At 36.1% G+C, this 27,161-nt stretch overlaps 1 protein-coding gene across 9 annotated transcripts in view; it reads right to left on the reverse strand.

Annotated features, from left to right (window-relative positions):
- ODF2L (outer dense fiber of sperm tails 2 like) overlaps positions 1–27,161 on the reverse strand; it is a 63,724-nt gene that overhangs the window by 22,242 nt on the left and 14,321 nt on the right. For 7 of the 9 annotated variants that reach the window (XM_059135735.1, XM_059135736.1, XM_059135737.1 and 4 more), the window contains 9 exons: positions 25,619–25,804; positions 22,821–22,930; positions 21,735–21,870; positions 18,308–18,418; positions 16,832–16,936; positions 12,824–12,909; positions 12,579–12,741; positions 9,942–10,067; positions 611–1,121 (listed from right to left, as the gene is read on the reverse strand). In XM_059135735.1, coding sequence (XP_058991718.1) covers positions 993–1,121; positions 9,942–10,067; positions 12,579–12,741; positions 12,824–12,909; positions 16,832–16,936; positions 18,308–18,418; positions 21,735–21,870; positions 22,821–22,930; positions 25,619–25,804 — 1,152 coding nt within the window. In that variant the 3' untranslated portion in view covers positions 611–992. Of the gene's footprint in view, positions 1–610; positions 1,122–9,941; positions 10,068–12,578; positions 12,742–12,823; positions 12,910–14,447; positions 14,607–16,831; positions 16,937–18,307; positions 18,419–21,734; positions 21,871–22,820; positions 22,931–25,618; positions 25,805–27,161 lie in introns of those variants that run through there. The other 2 variants (XM_059135743.1, XM_059135739.1) reach the window with 2 other exon arrangements.

The raw sequence follows: 27,161 nt of genomic DNA on the forward strand, positions 1-27,161 counted from the left end.
TTTAATATTGGAGTTAATTTAGGGCTTTAGAAGGTTTACAGTGACAATCCCAGACAATCACTAATAAAAAAATGAAACAGAAAAGAGACTACAAACTCACAGGAGAGCCCAAATGCCCACTCTTTATAAATAAACAATGTATGCCAACATGTTTTCAACTGTCACTATGAGTTAATATTCTCTATTAAAAGCCTCATAGAAATTATAATGGCATCATACTTGAAAGAGTATTAATTTGACATCTGGTATCTTTAGAAAGCATATAATTATACTATTTTTAAAAAAGATTTTATTTGTTTATTTGTGAGAGAGAATGAGAACACAAGCAGGGGGAGCAGCAGGCAGAGGGAGAAACAGGTTCCCCACGGAGCAAGGAGCCCGTTGTAGGAATTGATCCCAAAATCCTGGGATCATGACCTGAGCTGAAGGCAGCCACTAAACCGAATGAACCACCCAGGTGTCCCATATAATTATACTATTACTAACAATTAATATCCAGAATACTTTCCTTGTTTTATAAATCTATATCGATATCGATATTGATATTAGATCTATAAAATCAAGGAAAAATATATATATATATTACCACAAAGTAAAACAACTACATATGTTATATATGTTATTCAAAATCATGTATTTGGCTTAAAACTGGCCTAGATTTATTACAAATTCACTTAAATGATGGCTACAGACAGTCACAAAAAATGATTCTGGCTTTTTTGTGTGTGTGTGAAAACCATTCCAAAAATCAATATAATTTAAATAGGTATTTAAACCAGAGCTAAATGAAAATTATCCAGCAAAAAGGAATACTAACATCCGTATCTTATTTTAAAGTTGCAAATGGATAATAAATTGTATTTAAGAAAACTACATAAAAACTCTACCACTACCACCCATAAATTAAAGTATATTTATTATTATTTTTGTACCTAATCATGTTTTAGACTTAGAGTAAAATCCTATTGCTTCTAGAAAATAAATCCAACCATTTATCCAAACATTGTTACATAAGAAGTTTTAAGAAACTGTAAATAATTCTTAATACTCTCATTTTGATTCTCCGACTTTTCAAGACTATGTTGTATTTCCTTCAAACACACTTCCTGGTGTTGTGCTTTCTAAATAAAGAAAAAATAAAGACAATCAATAATGACATTCATATCAAAGGGTAGAGTAAAATCCAGCATAACTAAAGTACACACATGGTTGATCTTACTGTGATATAGTTTGTTGTAATACAATCAACGTCAAATGATTACATATTTAAAATGATTAACATAATAGATTTTATTTAAAATCATCATAACTATTTTTCATTACATTTAACATGACCTATTTTAATACCAGTTTTTGCCATTTTCATATTTTATACATAAGTATAAAATACTTATTTCGTATTTTCGTATTTTATACATTCGTATTTTATTTATAAGACTTTTGTTATCTTAAAAAGTGACAGAATTCTAGTTTTGATAATATGAACATTTTTAGAATCCTTTAAAAATAAAAGGAACGCTCATTATTATAATAGGTGTTCTCTGAGGGAAAAATTAAAAGCCTAATATATTTTTTTAAAATATTCGGTTGCATATAAATTCTCAAGTAGATCTATTCACTGAAAATACTTCAGATAGACAGGCTGCAAATAACATCTAGCTTCCAACTGAAATGTAGGCACCTTAAGAAGAGAAATCTTTTATTTCCTTCCTATCTGGTAGTCAATGACACGTGATACCTTCTGAAACTGAGCAATACCCCTTGGGGGCAGTGGAGTGGTATGAAGCAATGTGCTAGGCTGCGCTACACAAAGTGTACAGAATGAATACAGCAAATCTTTGTGAAACATCAGTTTTTCTCAACGGTTTGGAGGGAAAAATATTAAGAACACACCTCTATTGTAGGGGAGAATGTAAAATGCTCATGGATTTTAGGATAATCTGTTAGACTACCAAGCATTTCAGGCTTCAGGCAGGGCAGCTCAGGTTAAGCTTGGGTCTCTGCATTCACCCTGCTCCAGCTGAAGCACTGGGGCAGAAAATCCAAAGAAGTCTGCTTGTGGGCAGGGCACTGTAGAGGACACTAGAGTATAACCAACTATGACACTGGCTTTCAGGCTGCTTACAACTCAACTGGAGCTAGGACATGCATACAAAATAAATACTGACCTGCCCACAGAATTTTCCCCTGGAAGGGACAGAACACACAGACTCAGCAATGTCTAAATCCTTGCTTAGAATTCTAGATTGTTAGAGGGGGAGGAGTCAAGATGGCGGAGAAGTAGCAAGCTGAGACTGCTTCAGCTAGCCGGAGATCAGCTAGATAGCTTATCTAAAGATTGCAAACACCTGAAAATCCATCGGCAGATCGAAGAGAAGAAGAACAGCAATTCTGGAAACAGAAAAACAACCACTTTCTGAAAGGTAGGACCGGCAGAGAAGTGAATCCAAAGCGACGGGAAGATAGACCCCGGGGGGAGGGGCCGGCTCCCGGCAAGCGGCGGAGCAACCGCGCACAAAATCAGGACTTTTAAAAGTCTGTTCCGCTGAGGGACATCGCTCCAGAGGCTAAACCGGGGCGAAGCCCACGCGGGGTCAGCGTGGCCTCAGGTCCCGCAGGGTCACAGAAGGATCGGGGGTGTCTGAGTGTCGCAGAGCTTGCGGGTATTGGAACGGGAAAGCCGGCTACAGAGACAGAGCTGACAGTAAGCTCGCAGCTCGGTGTTACCTTGAACCGGTCGCAGGCTCGGTGAGCTCGGAGCGCGGCCGGAGGTCAGGCAGACAGGAGTAACTGGGCGCTGTTCTCTGAGGGCGCACTGAGGAGTGGGGCCCTGGGCTCTCGGCTCCTCCGGGCCGGAGACCAGGAGGCCGCCATTTGTATTCCCGTCCTCTGGAACTCTACGGAAAGCGCTCAGGGAACAAAAGCTCCTGAAAGCAAACCCGAGCGGATTACTCACCCCGGCCCCGGGTAAGGGCGGTGTAATTCCGCCTGGGGCAAAGACACTTGAGAATCACTACAACAGGCCCCTCCCCCAGAAGATCAACAAGAAATCCAGCCGAGACCAAGTTCACCTACCAAGGAGTGCGGTTTCAATACCAAGGAGAGCAGCAGAATTCCAGAGGAGGAGAAAGCCAAGCACGGAACTCATGGCTTTTTTCCTGTGATTTTTTTTTTAGTCTTGCAGTTAATTTAATTTTTTCTTTTTCTTTTTTTTTTTTTTTTCTCGCCTTCGGGTAAAAAAATTTTTTTTTTAACTGTTACCTTTTTCTTTTTTAACGATTTTTTACTAGTTTATCTAATATATATATATATATTTTTTACTTTTTTCTTAGGTGTTTTCTTTTTTTAAAAATTCTTTTCTTTTCTTTTCTTTTTTTTTTTCTTTTTCTTTTCTTTTTGTTTCTTTCTTTCTTTCTTCCTTTTTGAACCTCTTTTTATCCCCTTTCTCCCCACTCACGATTTTGGATCTCTTCTAATTTGGTTAAAGCATATTTTCCTGGGGTTGTTGCCACCCTTTTAGTATTTTACTTGCCCCTTCATTTACTCTTATCTGGACAAAATGACAAGACGTAAAAATTCAACACAAAAAAAAGAACAAGAGGCAGTACCGAAGGCTAGGGACCTAATCAATACAGACATCGGTAATATGTCAGATCTAGAGTTCAGAATGACAATTCTCAAGGTTCTAGCCGGGCTCGAAAAAGGCATGGAAGATATTAGAGAAACCCTCTCGAGAGATATAAAAGCCCTTTCTGGAGAAATAAAAGAACTAAAATCTAACCAAGGTGAAATCAAAAAAGCTATTAATGAGGTGCAGTCAAAAATGGAGGCTCTAACTGCTAGGATAAATGAGGCAGAAGAAAGAATTAGTGATATAGAAGACCAAATGACAGAGAATAAAGAAGCTGAGCAAAAGAGGGACAAACAGCTACTGGACCACGAGGGGAGAATTCGAGAGATAAGTGACACCATAAGACGAAACAACATTAGAATAATTGGGATTCCAGAAGAAGAAGAAAGTGAGAGGGGAGCAGAAGGTATACTGGAGAGAATTATTGGGGAGAATTTCCCCAATATGGCAAAGGGAACGAGCATCAAAATTCAGGAGGTTCAGAGAATGCCCCTCAAAATCAATAAGAATAGGCCCACACCCCGTCACCTAATAGTAAAATTTACAAGTCTCAATGACAAAGAGAAAATCCTGAAAGCAGCCCGGGAAAAGAAGTCTGTAACATACAATGGTAAAAATATTAGATTGGCAGCTGACTTATCCACAGAGACCTGGCAGGCCAGAAAGAGCTGGCATGATATTTTCAGAGCACTAAATGAGAAAAACATGCAGCCAAGAATACTATATCCAGCTAGGCTATCATTGAAAATAGAAGGAGAGATTAAAAGCTTCCAGGACAAACAACAACTGAAAGAATTTGCAAATACCAAACCAGCTCTACAGGAAATATTGAAAGGGGTCCTCTAAGCAAAGAGAGAGCCTACAAGTGGTAGATCAGAAAGGAACAGAGACCATATACAGTAACAGTCACCTTACAGGCAATACAATGGCACTAAATTCATATCTCTCAATAGTTACCCTGAATGTGAATGGGCTAAATGCCCCTGTCAAAAGACACAGGGTATCAGAATGGATAAAAAAACAAAACCCATCTATATGTTGCCTCCAAGAAACACATTTTAAGCCCGAAGACACCTCCAGATTTAAAGTGAGGGGGTGGAAAAGAATTTACCATGCTAATGGACATCAGAAGAAAGCAGGAGTGGCAATCCTTATATCAGATCAATTAGATTTTAAGCCAAAGACTATAATAAGAGATGAGGAAGGACACTATATCATACTCAAAGGGTCTGTCCAACAAGAAGATTTAACAATTTTAAATATCTATGCCCCCAATGTGGGAGCAGCCAACTATATAAACCAATTAATAACAAAATCAAAGAAACACATCAACAATAATACAATGATAGTAGGGGACTTTAACACTCCCCTCACTGAAATGGACAGGTCATCCAAGCAAAAGATCAGCAAGGAAATAAAGGCCTTAAATGACACACTGGACCAGATGGACATCACAGATATATTCAGAATATTTCATCCCAAAGCAACAGAATACACATTCTTCTCTAGTGCACATGGAACATTCTCCAGAATAGATCACATCCTCGGTCCTAAATCAGGACTCAACCGGTATCAAAAGATTGGGATCATTCCCTGCATATTTTCAGACCACAATGCTCTAAAGCTAGAACTCAACCACAAAAGGAAGTTTGGAAAGAACCCAAATACATGGAGACTAAACAGTATCCTTCTAAAGAATGAATGGGTCAACCGGGAAATTAAAGAAGAATTGAAAAAAATCATGGAAACAAATGATAATGAAAATACAACGGTTCAAAATCTGTGGGACACAACAAAGGCAGTCCTGAGAGGAAAATATATAGCGGTACAAGCCTTTCTCAAGAAACAAGAAAGGTCTCAGGTACACAACCTAACCCTACACCTAAAGGAGCTGGAGAAAGAACAAGAAAGAAACCCTAAGCCCAGCAGGAGAAGAGAAATCATAAAGATCAGAGCAGAAATCAATGAAATAGAAACCAAAAAAACAATAGAACAAATCAACGAAACTAGGAGCTGGTTCTTTGAAAGAATTAATAAAATTGATAAACCCCTGGCCCGACTTATCAAAAAGAAAAGAGAAAGGACCCAAATAAATAAAATCATGAATGAAAGAGGAGAGATCACAACTAACACCAAAGAAATACAAACTATTATAAGAACATACTATGAGCAACTCTACGGCAATAAATTTGACAATCTGGAAGAAATGGATGCATTCCTAGAAACATATAAACTACCACAACTGAACCAGGAAGAAATAGAAAGCCTGAACAGACCCATAACCAGTAAGGAGATTGAAACAGTCATTAAAAATCTCCAAACAAACAAAAGCCCAGGGCCAGACGGCTTCCCGGGGGAATTCTACCAAACATTTAAAGAAGAACTAATTCCTATTCTCCTGAAACTGTTCCAAAAAATAGCAATGGAAGGAAAACTTCCAAACTCATTTTATGAGGCCAGCATCACCTTGATCCCAAAACCAGACAAGGATCCCACCAAAAAAGAGAGCTATAGACCGATATCCTTGATGAACACAGATGCGAAAATACTCAACAAAATACTAGCCAATAGGATTCAACAGTACATTAAAAAGATTATTCACCACGACCAAGTGGGATTTATTCCAGGGCTGCAAGGTTGGTTCAACATCCGCAAATCAGTCAATGTGATACAACACATCAATAAAAGAAAGAACAAGAACCATATGATACTCTCAATAGATGCTGAAAAAGCATTTGACAAAGTACAACATCCCTTCCTGATCAAAACTCTTCAAAGTGTAGGGATAGAGGGCACATACCTCAATATCATCAAAGCCATCTATGAAAAACCCACCGCAAATATCATTCTCAATGGAGAAAAACTGAAAGCTTTTCCGCTAAGGTCAGGAACACGGCAGGGATGTCCATTATCACCACTGCTATTCAACGTCGTACTACAGGTCCTAGCCTCAGCAATCAGACAACAAAAGGAAATTAAAGGCATCCAAATCGGCAAAGAAGAAGTCAAATTATCACTCTTCGCAGATGATATGATACTATATGTGGAAAACCCAAAAGACTCCACTCCAAAACTGCTAGAACTTATACAGGAATTCAGTAAAGTGTCAGGATATAAAATCAATGCACAGAAATCAGTTGCATTTCTCTACACCAACAGCAAGACAGAAGAAAGAGATATTAAGGAGTCAATCCCATTTACAATTGCATCCAAAACCATAAGATACCTAGGAATAAACCTAACCAAAGAGGCACAGAATCTATACTCAGAAAACTATAAAGTACTCATGAAAGAAATTGAGGAAGACACAAAGAAATGGAAAAATGTTCCATGCTCCTGGATTGGAAGAATAAATATTGTGAAAATGTCTATGCTACCTAAAGCAATCTACACATTTAATGCAATTCCTATCAAAGTACCATCCATCTTTTTCAAAGAAATGGAACAAATAATTCTAAAATTTATATGGAACCAGAAAAGACCTCGAATAGCCAAAGGGATATTGAAAAAGAAAGCCAACGTTGGTGGCATCACAATTCCGGACTTCAAGCTCTATTACAAAGCTGTCATCATCAAGACAACATGGTACTGGCACAAAAACAGACACATAGATCAATGGAACAGAATAGAGAGCCCAGAAATAGACCCTCAAATCTATGGTCAACTAATCTTCGACAAAGCAGGAAAGAATGTCCAATGGAAAAAAGACAGCCTTTTCAATAAATGGTGCTGGGAAAATTGGACAGCCACATGCAGAAAAATGAAATTGGACCATTTCCTTACACCACACACAAAAATAGACTCAAAATGGATGAAGGACCTCAATGTACGAAAGGAATCCATCAAAATCCTTGAGGAGAACACGGGCAGCAACCTCTTCGACCTCAGCCGCAGCAATATCTTCCTAGGAACAACGCAAAAGGCAAGGGAAGCAAGGGAAAAAATGAACTACTGGGATTTCATCAAGATCAAAAGCTTTTGCACAGCAAAGGAAACAGTTAACAAAATCAAAAGACAACTGACAGAATGGGAGAAGATATTTGCAAACGACATATCAGATAAAGGACTAGTGTCCAGAATCTATAAAGAACTTAGCAAACTCAACACCCAAAGAACAAATAATCCAATCAAGAAATGGGCAGAAGACATGAACAGACATTTCTGCAAAGAAGACATCCAGATGGGGAACAGACACATGAAAAAGTGCTCCATATCACTCGGCATCAGGGAAATACAAATCAAAACCACAATGAGATATCACCTCACACCAGTCAGAATGGCTAAAATCAACAAGTCAGGAAATGACAGATGCTGGTGAGGATGCGGAGAAAGGGGAACCCTCCTACACTGTTGGTGGGAATGCAAGCTGGTGCAGCCACTCTGGAAAACAGCATGGAGGTTCCTCAAAATGTTGAAAATAGAACTGCCCTATGACCCAGCAATTGCACTATTGGGTATTTACCCTAAAGATACAAATGTAGTGATCCAAAGGGACACATGCACCCGAATGTTTATAGCAGCAATGTCCACAATAGCCAAACTATGGAAAGAACCTAGATGTCCATCAACAGATGAATGGATCAAGAAGATGTGGTATATATACACAATGGAATACTATGCAGCCATCAAAAGAAATGAAATCTTGCCATTTGCAACAACGTGGATGGAACTAGAGCGTATCATGCTTAGCGAAATAAGTCAAGCAGAGAAAGACAACTATCATATGATCTCCCTGATATGAGGAAGTGGTGATGCAACATGGAGGCTTAAGTGGGTAGAAGAAGAATAAATGAAACAAGATGGGATTGGGAGGGAGACAAACCATAAGTGACTCTTAATCTCACAAAACAAACTGAGGGTTGCCGGGGGGAGGGGGTTTGGGAGAAGGGGGTGGGATTATGGACATTGGGGAGGGTATGTGCTTTGGTGAGTGCTGTGAAGTGTGTAAACCTGGTGATTCACAGACCTGTACCCCTGGGGATAAAAATATATGTTTATAGAATTCTAGATTGTTATTACTATAAAAATTAGCAAATTTAATAGAATACCACGTCTTAAACTCATTTATTTTGCAGATTTAATCAAGCACTGAGAACATTATAGAGAAACCCAACTCATCTCACTACTTATTTCTTCAGAAGCTTAAAGATTTTATTTACTTAAAGATTTTATTTATTTATTTGAGAGAGAATGAGTGAGAGACAGCATGAGAGAGGAGAAGGTCAGAGGGAGAAGCAGACTCCCCAGGTAGCTGGGAGCCCGATGCAGGACTCGATCCTGGAAGTCCAGGATCATGACCTGAGCCGAAGGCAGTCGCTCAACCAACTGAGCCACCCAGGTGCCCTCTTCAGAAGCTTTAATGACACACGCTTTTTAGTATCAGAAATACTGATGGTGAGAAAAGAAAATTAAAGAATAAATATATAAATAAAAGATTTAGAATAAAGAGCAGACCCATGCTACATTAAAAGTGAGAAATGTTTGTTCTGATTAAATTGCCATGGAAATTTTGATGATAAAATTAAAATTTTGATGATAAAATTTTGGTGATAAAATTAAATTAATATTGCATAACAAAAATCATTTAACTTTTGAACTTTTCACGTTTTCAACTTTCTAGACACTTGGGAATGAAAAAATAGTGTTTCCTGCTCCTCTGACTCCCAGAAAAGATAAAGTATCATCATTTTCTATATCATCGAGTAGACTGTTTTCAAGTACTTTAGTCACAACTAGTGCTAGCTTCCATAGTATCTTATGCTAATTGACTATTTTCATGAATACTTTGGAAAAGACATCAGATGATTAATTAAACACAGTGAATTTGGGATTCTCATTTCATGGCTGAGTGGCCCACAGTACCTATCTTAAACACAGATATAACAACACTGAATATTACTTAATACAAACTCATCACTTTTTAAAGTATAATTTTCATTACTCAAGACAGATATCAAAGTCTAACTCAAAATAGTTTAAATTGTATATCTTAAATAATGAAAAATTCGTACCAGAAATTCCTCAGTATAATTTACTAAGCAGCTGTTGTGTGAAAGTAATATGCAGTAAAGGGCCTGATGAGACTTTGGGGAAATGTGCTGGGAGCTACCAAGGATGCAGGGTAGTTATTCTTTGGCATAACCATGACATTTAAAATTTTTATGACTTTTATTATTTGTTATTCTTAATATTACCAGTAAAGCATGAGTCCTGATTCTGCTCACTTCATACTTTAACTAAACTACAGGGTAAGAATGTTAACTGCTAATTTATTTTTTATGAAAATACATTAAGCCATACTAATACTTACACTGTTCATTTTGCAAACAAGTTGATTTTGTTCTTCATTTTTCTTTCTAAGCTCAGTTTCCAGATTTAATATTTTAATCTGTAAAGCCCTCTCTCTAGATGACATTTTCTCTATTTCTTCAGAAACCTGTAATTTTCATTAAAAGAGCAAAATAACTAAATGTGCTTTTTTTCAAGTATGATCTAAAGCCTTGACATACTTAGACTGTACTTCTTTTTCTGAACAGTTTAATGACAAAATATTTAAAGATGTTCTATCCTGAGGAAACACAAATAACATAAGTATGCTTACTTCTCTTTGCAGTAAAAGTATCTGCAAAATTAGCCTGAGATGGAATAAGTATACATATTTGCAGTCCTCTGTGACTCAGGTAGATGTTTTGCCCAACATTGTATTTTTATAACCTATTGAGACCAGCTGGCATGTTGCATGGATTTACATTCACTGTGGTGTTCAGAGTGGGGGTAGGGCACAGCAAGTTCTCATTCAGTGCAGGTGGCAGACTGGGTAGATGAGATAGGGGCAGGGCATGGGATGTAGACACTTCACTCACATATACAACAAGAGACTGGTTTTTCATTCATTCACTCACAGAGCGCTCTGAATTTGAGTTCTCTTATTTCTATGATTGCTTATTTTAGCAGAAAGCTAGCTTAGCTATGTTCATCCAACAATTCGGCTATGTGGTAGCCTATTTGCAGGAATGCTGGGTTGGAGCCACAAGAATAAGAGCTGAGATGAGGCCTAGTTAAGGAGCAAGGAGCTACTGGGAAGGACTGTCCTCTAATCATGCTCCTGCATGATTACTTTATTATAAAGTAATTTACAAAGATTTCTTTGCACCAGTTCCAAGGGCAGCAGTATGAGGGATGCTAGCAGGATCTGAAGCTATAGGAGAAAGAGCCTTTGACAATGTCCTCAGTTTGGACAATAGTGACAAGGCAGTGACAGCACTCCTCACCTGGCAGGAACTAGAGACAGACAGCCTCACATTCCAGTGCAGCAGGAGAGAAAGAAGGCAGACACATCGCTGGGGACTCTGAACACTTCTCAGAAGGAATCTCAGACACCTAGCATTTCTAGGAGAAAGTCTTTTATTTTCCTCCCAAAGGTTGATGGGGCTGAGAAATCTGGATTACATTTCTATCATCGGCAATACATTTTACAACCTAGCTTTTATCCAAGGATGTATCTTTCAAAATAAATCTAAATTAGTTTCCCAGAGTTATAAATATATATATAAATATATATATATATAGATAGATAAATATGTGCATATATATATACACACACACACATACATATACATATGTGTATATATGTATGTATATAGCACGTGTGATGTAAGAGCCACAATTCAGTGATATCAGATTTTATCTAACTTACATGAAGTTGCCATTAACAAACTTGAGAAAGACGTGGGTGGAAGAGAGTTTAGAGGGAAAGACAATTTGGTATTGGACATGTTACGTTTGAGATGTCACGTAAGCAGCATAATATCTGACTCTAGTTCTCAGGAGAGACAGAAGTCTGGGGTGGAGACAGACAACTAAGAGTCGTCATGGAATAGACAATCTCTTTTTAGCATCATTCAATCTGATGAGGAAACTCATCATCCCCATTTCACTAATTAAGAAACTAGAATTTCAAGAAGTCATTCACTCTGGGTCAGGGTGTAATGCGTTAGAGCCAGAGTTCAAATCCAGTTCTAGCTGGACTCCAAAGCCCACCTTAAGTCCTTTCAAGACTACATTTTCAAGTCATTTGATAAATTTACCTGTTAAGACCCTCCTGCATTATTTCCAACCACCATCCCTGACAATAAACTAACAATGTCTTCTGGTGCACCTTGTACCTCCCTCTGTTGTAGCACCGACATGCTGGATGACACTTGTCTGTTTATATATTATCTTTCCCCTGGACTATGAGTGTCCTGAGAGTTGAGGCCAGGTCTGTTGGAGGAGGTTATCAAAAAGATGTGACTTGGGGCACCTAGGTGGCTCAGTGGGTTAAAGCCTCTGCGTTCGGCTCAGGTCATGATCCCAAGGTCCTGGGATCAAGTCCCGCATTGGGCTCTCTGCGTTAGAGGGAGCCTGCTTCCTCCTCTCTCTCTGCCTGCCTCTCTGCCCACTTGTGATCTCTCTCTGTCAAATAAATAAATAAAATCTTAAAAAAAAAAAAAAAAAGATGCGACCTCCATCTGACCCACAAGCTGAACCTGGGCAATTATAAGCTCCCCACTCTCTCTCTTGTGCTTTAGATATCTGTTCTGCTTTCCTGCCCTGCTCCCAGAAGCCACTCCAAGTAAAGAGCCTTGAGAAAGGAATGTGGTGTTGAGGCTATTTGGACTGGGTACGTGACAGAACCTAGTTAAGGCCCTAGTTTGCCACGTTGTGCCTTTCCTTCTGGAATTGTATGTTGAACACAATGCTAGTAACCTGTTTACACTGTGAAGTGGATATTGTTACAGAGAACATGCCAGAGCCTTTCTTACTGTTAAGTAATGCCCTTGTGAATGTATAATCTTTGGAGAAACCCTGTAGTTTTACCTGCTGATGCTGTCTTGTTGGAGAATAAATTTTGGATGGTTAAAAAAAAAAAAAAAAAAAAAAGTTTCTAAATAAAGGCCATCTGTACCTTTTGTCTTCCTTCTTCTAAAGCAGCTTCCAGCTGTCTGGCCAATGCTGTATATTCTGCAGATTTCTCTTTAAACTTAAGATTGCTATGCTTAAGACATTCTTCTTGGTTTGCCAGCTTCTTTTCAAGCTCTTTATTTTCCACATCCATCTGTTCTAATTTTCTTTTTACAGAAAACATATATTTTAAAATTATAGTGCATAGAGAAAAATGTAACACCAATTTTAAGTCAATTTAATACTTACTGTTTAAGGTTTTCACACTTCAACTGAATAAGATAATTTTCCTCTTCCAGAGAAAGCTTTCTCAGAAGATTATGATTTGCATCAACCTAAAAGGGGAAAAATAAAGTTTTCTTGGTTATTTTTTTCTAACCAACTTCCAAAGAAATCTATACACTTTATCGTTAGAATAATCATAAAAAACAAGAAAACATCACTATTATTAATACTCCTACACAGAGAGATACAAAGAAACACTACATTGTTAAAACACAAGCTCTTGAATTCCTGTTTAGTGCCTCATGTAAAATCATCTACTAAAATTCTTTCTGAACGATGGCAATTAATACATTCTGAACAATGATTTCTTGAAAAAGGGCGTTTATTTTATTAAGTAAATTTGAAGACCAAAAAGTATGAATCTCCTATTGTTGGATATTTAGGTACTCTTACAATTTCTTGTTTTACCTAAAGATAGTGATTGATAATTTACTCTGAAGTTGTAACTACAAGTAAAAATGATTATTTGTGAGAAACAAAATAAAACAAGCAAATCAACCACAGAAAATTTGGGGATATCAAGACAGAATATGCTTCCTTTTTTTTTTTTTTTTTTTTTTTAAAGATTTTATTTATTTATTTGACAGAGAGAGATCACAAGTAGGTAGAGAGGCAGGCAGAGAGAGAGAGGAGGAGGAAACAGGCTCCCTGCTGAGCAGAGAGCCCGACGCGGGACTCGATCCCAGGACCCTGAGATCATGACCTGAGCCGAAGGCAGCGGCTTAACCCACTGAGCCACCCAGGCGCCCCAGAATATGCTTCCTATTGCTTCAAAAGCTATACTTATTTTAAGAAGCTTGGAAAATAAAATTTTTCTCATAATTTACTTAATAATTTAGGTTATCTATGCAGATTTGGCATTTTCCTAGAAAAATTTCTTCTCAGAAATTTAAATTTAGCAAAATTTTGTTTGTATGCTTTTTAAAAACAGGATGCATTTCAAAATTAAAATCCAGATTACATTTGGAATATAGGGACTTGTTCCTAAAAATTGTTTCGCAAATAAAAACTTACTACCTCCTTGCACATGCATCTTTGAAAAAAATAATTAGAGAAATATTTATTAAGCACTTACTCTGTGCTAAGCATTGAATTAGGAGGTGGCTAAGTGGCGACTAACTGGGCACCCATGATCTTTGTTCTGATGGAGTACAGAAGTATATGTTGGCAAAAAAACCAAACAAACCAAGAATAATCCAAATGAGCTTGATGCACAATTCTAATTAAAATGAATTGTAATTTTTGTCAGGTAATTTACAATAACTTAGCTTATCCTCATGTCAAAAACTATGTATGTAAACATAGCATTGCTCCTTCTCCCATGCTATTACCATGTTCTGAGACATCTAAATGCAGATTTGTACGAATAAACTAAAATGAGCAATTTTAGTTAACAATTTTTCACAATACTGAAAGAATAGCTTGCAGAATATTACAGTCTCTGCAATAAACTGATAAATTGATGGAGATGGGAGTGTTAAAAAAAAAAAAAAAAAATCAACCCCCAACAGGAGTGCCCTCAACTAGTGAAATCATTCTGAAGTTTCCTTGAACCTATCTAGCAGAAAGCAGAATGCTGGCCGGACACCTGGCCCTGCAGCTCCCTAACGGTGCGCGCCTGGTCTGCACATTTCCCCTTGCAGTGCTGCAGACTCTCCTGACACTCGTGAAGCCTCTGTTCCGCCGCCGTCAACGAGTCGCGGACGTGTTCTAACTTCTGCAGATGAGACTCCATCTGCCCTCTCATCTGAGTGGTAGCATTAAGGAAACAAGTGCAAGGTCACACATTCAGCATTAATGTTTTTACTATCTTAAACACTAGATATGCTCATAATATAATAAGTATTTTAGGCATAATGGTTTTAAACAAAAAGATTGAACCAAATAAATATGATTAAACGGTAAATTAGACTCGGCTAACAAGAACACGTACCTCAAAAGTGGGCTGTACTTTGGTTTTCAAAAAGTTTGTTGAGCAAATAATACAACACTGTATGTTACTTACATTAGAATTCGAAGTTTTTAAATAGTCTTTAAAGAAAGTCTGTTGACTCAACGCATACAGTCATATTAGCTTACATGGAGAATGTTTAACCTACTTAGGAAAGCAAACTTTTTGATTCCTGTCATTTATCTTCAAGCATAGTCATAACTAGTAACGCTGGTATGGTCATTTGCTACCATCCAGCCGTTAGGCTAAAGTAACTGTCACTTTGTCATTCAATCTTGTAACTCAGATATTTCAATTAAAACAGCCTTGCTGCACTCATCTTAGTCCAGCTGGTGGGATTACGGTATTATGCCAAGATAGCTCATATCATCAGTCTTCAGCGGACTGCCATTTCATCATTACAATAATTCTGAGCAAGTCTCTAAATTTACCTACATTCACCCCTTTGGTCATTGCAGTGCCTCACCGTGGCACTTTTGTGGAGATGTGACAAGAAGCACCTCTAAGAAATGCTTACATGGTTAATTTAAAAAACAAAACAAAACAAAACAAAACAAAAAAAACAGACATATGGCATGTAGGATTTTTTTTTTTTTAAGATTTTATTTATTTTGACAGACAGAAATCACAGGGAGGCAGAGAGGCAGAGAGAGGAAAGGAAGCAGGCTCCCTACTGAGCAGAGAGCCCAATGCAGGGCTTGATCCCCAAACCCCGGGATCATGACCTGAGCCGAAAGCAGAGGCTTTAACCCACTGAGCCACCCAGGTTCCCCGGCATGTAGGATGTTTACAGGAGGAAAAACACAAGACCCAGAGTCTTTCCCTGAAACAGGGAACACCTAGAGCTACCGAGCACATCTGGCATTCTTGATCACAAAAAAAAAATAAGAACAAAGCTTACCTCTGGGTCCCCAAATATCTAAGAGCCCATGAGAAAACCAGTGGAAAAGGAAAAGGAAAAATTTCATCTTAAAAAATGACTTTTCTGGTTTAATACCAGTTAGAAGACACTGTGACTCACGGCATCTGAAAATCACAGGCTTCTGCCCCATCAGCCTCCTGAATAGGCTGATGTAAATAAGATGTTTTATTTACAGTTCTGCCTAGCAAAAGAGGACAGCTTTGCGGTCTCATGAGAGAGAGAGAGACCAGGACACATAAAATGCTAGACATGCTGCTAAAAATAGGTAAAAAGTAATTCTAAGAAAGTAGTAACTTGCATGTTTGGTGGGCTATCTTTATCTCTGTTTCACAAGCGGAATGCCTACTCTGGTTGACCTCTTCTTCACATTGTGCCTCACTCAGACTTCTCAATCCCAAGATGTGGGGGCAACCCAGAGACAGTCACCTTATTACACTCAGTTGGAAGTGACTGCTAACATCCCATGACCTCTCCAGCCGGGAGTCAGTGCCCTATGACTTTCACTACTTCCTTACCAAAACAACATGAGAAGACCGGAAGAGGGATGCGGTTTCATTTAAAAAGTTAAAAATATTCACAAATACAAAATAACTTGCCAACACTGGCCTTCCCCTCATTCTGTTGCAATGGGGTGATAAAAGGGAAACGATGCTGCTTTTTTAAATAATATTTTTCTTCCAAAAAGCATTTAACAGCGAATATTTACTTTACTTTCTAGACACAAAAGATTTAGTACCAAAAACAAAAAGGTGGGATTAAAAATGAGAGATATTCAAGTTTGCAACTTATGGCTGATGAAGCCAGTGATAAGTGATAACCATTTTTTTGAGATATATGAATCTGCTCTTATATCAGAAAAATTAAACATTTATGCTATTTTTCAAATACTAAGGAAAAAGTAGAAAAACATTCACACAAATAAACATTTCAAGCCTGGAGGAAACACTATCTCCATAGAAAACAAACTCCTACAGAGATTAAAGACAGGTAATTTCTAGATCAAAACTATAGAAAATGACTATAATGAAAGAATATGTATAATATTCATAAAATACAAAACATATAAATATTATTTTATTGCTTAAAACATCAAACTCACCTTCTCTAATTTTTTATTTTTGTTTTTTGTAATTAGGTTATTTTCATGTAGCAAATTTTCACATCTGGTTTTCACCATTTCTGCTGCCTCTTGTAATTTTTGTATCTGAAAATAAAATATATTAGGACAACATATTTAATTAAAACCATAATATAAATTAAAAAACTAAACATCTGAATCTTTAAACAAATCATTATTTCCCTATCAACACCCTCAATATCTTTATCTAATGTTATTCCTACTTTAATAGAAGAATTGCTCAGTGTTCTACTCCAATCTACAACTCTTTTATGATTTACCTGTCTTTTCCGAAACATATTTCTAGACCCTCCCCTTAAGCCTGAATATTAGAGATCTTTATTTGCAAGTCAAGGTCACTTTAAAGAATAATTTTTAAAAAGAAATCTGAAGACTAAGGAGTAACTGAAATCTGCTGACATATTTGTCCACATGTGGATTTAAGAAAAGTCAGATTTATTACAACAACAACAACAAAAATACATACATACATATATATATATATATAAATATATATAAATATATATATTTATATATATATATATATATATATTTATAAACTGGCTCCCAAACCAATTACTTTACACTTAAGCAATGCTCAAAAAAAAAAAAAAATTCTGAGGCCTTTATACAAAGCCCAGAGCCCAGAACATGCACATTATTCTTGCTGACGGATTAAACCCAAACACCCAGCTGGCATTCTCAGTAACAGGCCCACAGTCCACCACACCTCCTTCCTACCTCTGGTAAGCGCTGCATGACTGCAGGATTCTACCTGGATGTTTTGACTCCATCCTCCCATCTAAACCATCCAGATGAACTTCCTACTTATCCACAGGATGCCCTCCCCTTAAGCTTTTACCTTTAGTTATTTATTCTTTAATTCAAATGTTCTCTCTTCCAGCAAAACCCAGCTCATTATTGACCAGTTTGGTACCATCATTAAGGACCTGCATAAGTCCCATCTTTCTCATAAAGTTTTTCTTGAATACTCATTTTCAAAATATAAGGTTTTCTATAAACTAACACTGAATATAGCTCTATTCCAAATATATTTTCACAATTCTTATCCAAGTCCTTCATGTGAGTAAATCAGAATTTTATTTATTGGGAAAGAGGGAGTACGGAGTTTTAATGACCCTAAATCAATGCCATTAAACATCTAAAATGACAATATAACTAAGTTTAACAAGATTATACATAAGATTCACATTTCATCTACATAACTAACTTTAGATCTACTTTTTGGAATAGCCAATACATACACAGCCAAGGTCTGAATCAAGAATCAGTAGAATCATCTACTATAAAAATATGTGGGACTTTAAGAAATATGGGACATATGTTCTATCATAAAATAGCTCTACCTTTCTTCAATTCTGCTTCTTTAGATTATGAAAAAGTACTGTGTTTTAAATTGCCTACAAAATTTAACAACAAAATCAGTGCAATAATTACCTGAGTTTTATATACTTCAGTAAGGGTTTTCTGTTGTTTTTCTACTTCTTGCAATTCTAAAAGTTCATTTTCAACAGAAATCACCTCATCCTTCAAAGCCTCAAGTGTAGTCTAGCAAGGAAAAAATAAACAGATTTTATAAATCATTAGAATTCACAAAAACCAAGAATATGAAGTAAAATATACCATACACAAAAGCAGAATAGAAATAAAATGTTGTGGATGGGCCAGGGAGGCATCCGGAGAAAGGGACTTTAGAGCAAACACTGAAAGGATGTGTGGCTCTTTGAGGGAAGAGAATTCCCACAGAGAAAGGCAACTGTGGGACAAGCCCTGGCCAGTTAGGGGGAAAAGAGCAAGGCCAGTGTGCCAGGAAGGGAGAAAACAATGGGGAGAATGGAAGGAGATGAGGTGGGAGAAGTACTAGAAAGCCAGATGGAATAATGTTTTGTAGGTGTTTATTATCCAGATATCACTGGAGGGTTTGGGGTGAAATAGTGACATGGTCTGACTTTCATTTTTATGGGAACTATGCTATGGTGAACTGAAAGCTGACTATAGCGGCAAGGGCAGATGCAAAGGGGGCTCAGGAAGTCACCATAACTATGAGAGATGACTTCAACCAGGACAACAGCAGTGGTGTTGGGGAGAGGTAGTCAAATCCTCATCTATGTGAAGCAGATCTGCTGACAGACTGGAAGCAAGTGGGAGAGAAAGGAGTCAGGGATAAAACCAGATCGAAGGACAGATAATATTGCCATTAACAAGATGAGGCTAACTGTAGGATGAACCATTTGGGGAAATAAAGGAGCTCTATTTTAAACTTTGAGACACCTATTAAATATCTAAGTGGAGGTTTCAAGTAGGCCATAGAAGATACGTCTGGAATTCAGGGGCAAAGTCTAGGCAAGAGATATAAATTGGAGAGCCCCAGGATATAGATGGTACTTAAAGCCCCAACACTAGATGAGATCACCTATCAAATTTGGAGAGATTAGTTTTAAAATTGTCTTGCATTGGAAAAAAATATAAGGACCCATATGATGGGTAATTTGGAAATGCATAACACTAAAAATTAGCCTCCCTTTTGACCATATAATTACAATCCTAGAAATTTATCCTAAGGAAACAGGCAAAAAACTCAAAGAAACTAACCACATTTTTATTTAGTAGCAAAAAAAAACCCTGGAACTAGTTCAAAATCCTCGACTATATGGTAAAATGGTAACTTTAGTTTCTTTGAGTTGTGAGATTACAGTGATTTTTAAAATTTTCCCTTTACTCTTTTCTGTTTTTTTTTTTTTTTAAACTCTTTATAATGAACAAATAGAACTTACAACCATGCAAATAACCTCTTGCAATTTCAAGAGAAGAGGTCACTGGGTCTTGGAAGGAATATCAGCAAGATCCTTTTTTCATTTGAAATGTTAAAATCTAAAATTATTCAGAAGTCATTAAAAGTAACAAAATACAACATCTAGGCAATTTTACATTGCAGAAACATATGCCAGATGCACCTAGGTTTTTTCCTTAAACAAAAATCAAAAGAATAATGCATTAAAAATACATGTTTCTGAATTATTAATAGAAAATAAGATGTAAACTAACTTGATGATTCTTATCCCTATGTAATTTAAAATTAATTCCACTTACCATTTGATTAAAAATTAGATTCATAATTGATGAAATATTATTCTAATCCTTTCTCTCTGAAGGTTATCAAGGAAATTAAGAAAATAAACATAACAAAATCGCTTCCTCTTCCAAGATAAACATTTTAAGCATTCATTCAATAAATATTCATGGAGAGCTAAGTGTATGTGACACCTTTCCTGGGCATTCTGGGCATACAAAGTTGGGGAGTTTATAAGGAGAGACTCATTCAAATCAAAAAGACTTTGGGGGGAAGAAGCACTTGAGCTGAACTAAGGCAGGTCTTAGGTACTGGAAAAATGATTCCAAATTGTATATATACTAAAACTATAGGAAGAGATATAGGAAAATGTGAATAAACTGCAGGAAATAACGAGTATTTATATTTGGCTAGAACCCAGGATAACTAGAAGACTAAACTCCCTAGTCTTCCTTATACCTAGTTGGGGTCATGTGCCTGAATAAGTAGAAGAGTAGAGAGGTATGGAACTTACAGGAAGTCTCCCTAAGAGGATATGAAAAAAAAAGGGGGGGTGCATAATAACTAATCTTTTTCCCCTTGCAATCCTACTGCTTGAAATTTGGCTATAATGGCTGGAGCTCCAGCAATCATTTTGGATTATGAGGATCATAACCTAGGAATGGCAGAAGAGAGAACTAAAAAGAGGGTTGGTTCTTTGATGTGATACCTGCTTCGAACTGCCAACTCTGGCCTTTTTACACAGATTCTTTTCTGTGTTCTATTTACTGTCCTCCAAAAATAGTATTAAAGACTGAAAATGATGCAACATCTTTTTTTTTTTTTTAAGATTTTATTTATTTATTTGAGAGAGAAAGAGAGAAGGAGAGTATAGAAGGAGAGTGAGAAGGAGAGCAGACTCCCCTGCTGAGCAGAAAGCCTGATGTGAGGCACCATCCTAGGACCCTGGTATCATGACCTGAGCTGAAGGCAGATGCCTAACGAACTGAGCCACCCAGGCACCCCATGCAGTAATCTTTAATCAAGTCTCATCTGGTTACTTGTATCTCTGAGAACTCAATTTTTTTTCTCAGAAAGTATAAAAATTTCTTCCCCATTTTTTTCTCTGGTACACATACAAACCAATCACCCCTTGGATTTGATTAAGTTGGAAAATTCTTTCTGGTTATGAAGCAGCCAGGAACATACTTTCTGGTTTCAAATAGAACAGGCCTGAGGTTACATCCTATCGTAACCATGACACGTAGAAAAAAAATCTTACGCGTTAAAGTTAATGTAATTTTGAATGACTCAACAGCTAAAATTGAAGAATAAATTTTTTAGAAGTTGAGACAGTTATTCAAGCTATAAATCTTATTATTTAATATTGCTAAAAACAACTTTAACATAAATCTCTGTGTACAACTATAAACACTTGAAGATCTACATATAAATATGTGTATCACATATAAATATGTGATCTATATATAAATATTTATACATATATAAATATGGATATATATGTAGCTTTAGAAGTTGCATATTATAATGATCCTCTAATACCCTCACAAACACAAAAAACAAAATGACTCAAGAGTACTATCCTAATCATGCTACCATTCCAGCTACTTCTACTAAGCTGTCATTAGACAATATATACCCATACAGACACAAACACATATTACCTTATCATAAAAAATGATTTTATTTTTAAGTAATTTCTTCACCCAATGTGGACCTCAAACTCACAGCCCTGAGATCAAGAGCTGCATGCTCCACCAACTGACCTAGCCATCACCCCAGAATACATATTACCTTTAATTTTGTATTCTCAAGATTCAGAGTTTCATTTTCATATTCAATTGAGTGAAGTTTTCTAAGAATTTCTTCACAAGAATTTTTTCCAAGGTCTTCCACTTTCTTCAGGTCTTCCAAAAGATTTGTAACTTGCCTTTATGAGATAAATGATATATTTTATATAAAAGTCATAGAAATTTTCATTCAAATAGTGCTTTTTAAGTGTGTTTCTGAAATTATGTTGGTAGGATGTGAAGTTTTAAAGTACAAGTCACGGAAAAAGTAAACAGGAAGCAGTTATCTATCAGGCTACTAACTGCATAACCTTGAGTAGCAATAATTACCCACTGATAATACCAATGAAAAATTACACAACATTCTCTTTGCTATTCAGTAAAATGTTTGAACTATTATCCTCAGTGGCCATCTGTCTCTCATTCACACACATGCACATACATCTACACAATCTCAGGGCCATGGTTATATAAAAGGATCAAGTGAGGCAATAACTCACCTTTAGAAGTGAATGATACATAGTAGTTTACAATGATAATACTGAAGAGAATACACAGAAAACAAAACATTTAAAAATAAATGATCAGGGTTCATTACTGTTAGTTTATCAGTAATAAATTTCAAAGCATAAAAGAAGGAGGTTTACTCATTGAATTTCTTTGTTATGCAATTAATGTGCTTTAGGGAAAAATAATTTTTAGGATTTTGAACGCATTTGTGTTTTTATTTTAAGCTCTGTTATATATTCTTACTTACATATTCTTGTTTGGTAGAGAACTATCACTTCCATTTTAAGATAAAATAGTGTTAACATTTAACCGCAAATAATAGATGACACATACTCAATTCCAAATACCAACCTACAAAGTTCAAAATGTGAACACCAATGCACTTTTTAGTGGGTAATCATTTTATTGTATTTTTAGAATAAGGAAAGTTTTTAACATTATAAATAGCAAAAATATCAAATCATATGGACAAACTTCACCATATGTAACCCAGAAGAACCAAAATGCAAACTGCTTAAAGAGGAAGGAACTGAAAACACTCCTTATTAAACGAGAAAAAGATTCTTAATTTTTTTCTTACTTTTGCATTGTTTCAATCTGAACTTCCAATTCAGTTTTCTCTATTACAATTTTCTCATAATGACTTTTCCAGGCATTGGAAGCTGAAATTGTTTCAGACAGCTTGGCTTCCTAAAAAATACATCAAGTACTCATCCTGTAACTGAATAACACTTTGGTTTTGTGCAGGGCTCTAAACACAAATACGACATAAACAAGGAAACACTTATCCTATAAAGGATGGAGTTTTTTATATGGAAAATTTTAGTGTACAACTCTGAATTTTAGGAATCTTTTAAAGTAAATGTTGATAATATCTTTATATTAGTATTGTTTTATATGCACATAGTGGCAGTTCTAACACAACATGTTAAGGATGTTGATATAACTATTTTCAAACAATGTTTCATTACTAATGAAGATAACTTCCTTCCTATTTCTTGAACTTATAATCCGCATTCTATATATAGAAGATGCTAACAACCACATAAGCATCAGAGGAGAAAGAAGTCCTCTACTGATACATATAGAAGCTCTCTGCAATTCCACAATTCCACACTTAATAACGCAGCCTTATTTATTGTTGCTATAATGATGTCAAGCTGTTTTGTAGAGGTCACCCCCATTGGTCCCCAAACACTGTTACTGTCAACAAAGAAAGGAAGACTGTAGTAGTGGCTTAACCACTTTGAATGGGAGCTCCCCAAGGTAGAGACTTCTGTCTGTTTTGTTCATTGCTAGGGCCTTGAATAGTGCCTGGCATACAGAAGACACTCAATATGTAACTGTCAAATGAATCTAGTCTTTACGAACCCACCTAGTGAGCTATAGTCATTGTGTCCCCTAACATTCTACAAAATGACAAACTCACTGGGAAGACAATACCAATAATTATTAATCAGAAGACCCAGAAGTAATAATATGATAGCAGTTAGTATTTACTGGGGGCTTCTTTCTTTCCTCGCACCATTCATCCAGTCACAGAAAAAGCATTTATTGAGCATATACTATATGCAAGAATTTTTTGGTTTATACCTTTTTACAAAAATATTGTTGATATGCTGAATAAAGCCTAGTATTCTGTTTTCATATTTCATGTAAAATGAATTTAAATTTGCACAATGAAGTATATGTTGGTGGGTGTGTATGTGTGTGTGTGTGTGTATAGTGTAGGTTAGGTAATATACTAAAATATAAAGATATTTAGAAATTTTAACTATAAAAATAAATGCTGTGAAGAGAATTAAAGATATGACATGACTGTTAAGGGACTGCTTCAAAAAAAATGGTCAAGAAAGGCCCCTCTGAAGAGATGTTGATTAAAAAGATACCTGAGTGATTAAAAAAGAACGAGCTATTGTGAACCTGAGGAGAGCATTACAACCAGACAAAATAGCAAACATTAAAACTCTACAGATAAGAGGAACAGAAAGGAGGTCAATATGGCAAAAATGTAGGATGGCCAGGGACTGTGCTTTGACATACTTCTTCTCATTTATTCCTCCCAGTAATCATGAGATAGGAATATTACTATCTCCTATTTTATAGATGAAGAAATGGGAGTCTTAGAGAGGTTAAGTACCTCACCCAAAGTCACAAGATGAACAAGCAGAAGAGCCTTTAGATGCCATGATCTGGGGTATGTGTCACACGATGCTATTTAAACAGGAAAATCCTGAGAATGTTAATGACTTGACTAACCTTCACCACTCAAGAATATTTTCAGGTATTCAACTCCATCTAATGACCTTCTAGATTATGAACTTAGTCCTCAATTCTTTGTCTAGTTAAATTCTTCCGAATGTCGTTCATCTTTAAGTGTTAACACTTGAGCTTATAAAATATTAAGTTGTTTTGTTTACACAAAAGTTTATGTAAGCCCACTGTCATTTCTAAAAGCCTCCAATAATTCTGTAAGCCTTAACATCAGTTCTTAAGAGGTGGAATACCCATGAGACATTAAAAAGAGTAAATATTTTATTAACTGCTAATTGAATAAATACAATAATTCATCACAAACAACAAAGCACTAAGTCCAGTTTTCAACTTTGTACTATACCCAAAGATAACTTTCACATGGTGTGTTTACGTCAGTGAATGGCTTTAAGTGCATTACAGAGTTCAAATGAAGTGAATTACTGAATAGAGTCATATGGTCTAATAACATAAATCAGCAGTTCCCAAACTGGTGTTCCTTAGAACCAGTTCCAAGAGCTGTTTTGTGGGTAAAACAAGAGTTCTGTGGTTAAATAAGTGGAGAGAAACTCTGAGTTCAAAACTCTTCATTATGCTGTTTTACTTTGCCTACTCAGGGTCTTTCATATGCTAATGTACACTGTCCATTTCCAAGGGGGAATTTGTATGTACTCTTAACTTGCCGGAGATGCTTTGGGGCACTTTTTTTTTTTTTTAAAGATTTTATTTATTTATTTGACAGACAGAGATCCTAAGTAGGCAGAGAGGCAGGCAGAGAGAGAGCGGAAAGCAGGCTCCTGATGAGCAGAGAGCCGGATGCAGGGCTTGATCTAGGACCCTGAGATCATGACCTGAGCTAAAGGCAGAGGCTTAACCTCTTAATGCCCCACTTTGAGACACTTTTAATATATCCTTCAATAAAGTTCCCAGGGAAATACTGATGTAATTCAATATGCAAATGTGACATTTTCTGAAACCTTTCAAAATAAAGACTAAAGCAAAAGAGTGTGAATAAAGTCTTCCTAGTATCAGTAGAATTAAGAGAAAATTATTATATTAAGCATTAGGATGTTAACTATACAAACTAAGTACATAGATCGGTTAAGAAAGAATGTATATACTTACCTGATCTCTAATTTGGGAGGTAAGGTTTTCCATGTCTCCAGTGAAGTATTTAAGCCTTTGTCTGTAAATTTTAGATGCCTTTTTCAGAGCTATAGTTTTTTGCTTACTTGATTCTTTCATTGCTACAGCTTCATACTTATTCTTTTTCATTTGTAAGTTCCATTCAGTTATCTTGGTTTCCAAGCTCTAAAAAAATATTAGTAGTACTTAAATTATTTTAGAACTCCAATGTTTATGTCAACATTGTAAAAATATGTAAATAATCTTCCACAGATTTTATCAAAAGAATTAATCATGGGATTAATAAAAAGCAAAACAGTAAAGGAAGTTGGTTTCACCAAAGTTTATTTGTAACATTATACAATTACTATACAAACATTTTTTAGGCTTTTTTTTAAACTCTTTTTAAACTTTAACTTTCTTTAAATTTTTGTAATTAACTAGAACTTGTTAAAATTTCACATCTAGAATATTATACATGGTACTAGTTAAGAAAATCAAAGAACTATAATTGAGCTGGAGATAATCCAAAATAAAATACACAAACTCAAAGGAATCAGTAGCTCCCTACATATGTTAGAACTCTTACTTGCAATGATTAAGGCTTAAAGGACATATGATCAGTATCTACAGATCACAAATGATGCAGATGAGATAGGCTTATTTTGCAAATGTTAATTTACTGGAATTAAGGGGCACATCTTGATTCTTAAAAGTTACATCAAGGGCAATAAACATACTGCTTTACCCAATAAGTAGTAACTTTATGGAAGTTACTATTCCAAGACTGAACAGGCTTAGATGAATAACTATAAGAACCATAACAGTAAGGGTGAAAAGATGTTCAAGGGCCATGTTTCTATCCATTGAATTTGATGGTGTTAATTGGCATGACTGTTTCCTTACATAACTAGAGACAGAATAATAGGCCGGGCAGATGATGGATATGATTTAGTGTGGTAACTCTCATGCTTTTATTTCTAATTATTTTTAAGACTTTGTATTTAAAGTATTTGACTACTAAATAGCTAAGAATTTAGAGACCTGAGTTTTAACACTTTACATTTTTTGTAAAAGTTGTATAATACTGAAAAAATTATTACAGAGTTAAGGTTTTAGTTTAAAATTTCTAGACAATCATTTTAATGAAAAAAAATTGAAGGAGTCACAGTAAGACTCAGTTTTCTATTTAATTCCATGATCAATAAAAACTATGTCCTTTTTTTAAAAGATTTTATTTATTCATTTGAGAGAGATTAAGAGATAGAGCACAAGCAGGGGGAAAGGCAGAGGGTGAGGGAAAAGTAGGCTCTCTGCTCTACTGGGAGCCCAACATGGGACTCATCCCAGGACCTGGAGATCATGACCTGAACTGAAGGCAGATGCTTAACCATCTGAACCACACAAGTGCCCAAAAAACTATGCTTCTTAACTTCCACTAAAATTTAGATGAGGTACATATTGAATAAGATTTAAAGATGAGGGACGCCTGGGTGGCTCAGTTGGTTGAGCAGCTGCCTTCGGCTCAGGTCACGATCCCAGC

The sequence above is a fragment of the Mustela lutreola genome, chromosome 10 (assembly GCF_030435805.1).
Source record: "Mustela lutreola isolate mMusLut2 chromosome 10, mMusLut2.pri, whole genome shotgun sequence".
Taxonomy (NCBI): Eukaryota; Metazoa; Chordata; class Mammalia; order Carnivora; family Mustelidae; genus Mustela; species Mustela lutreola.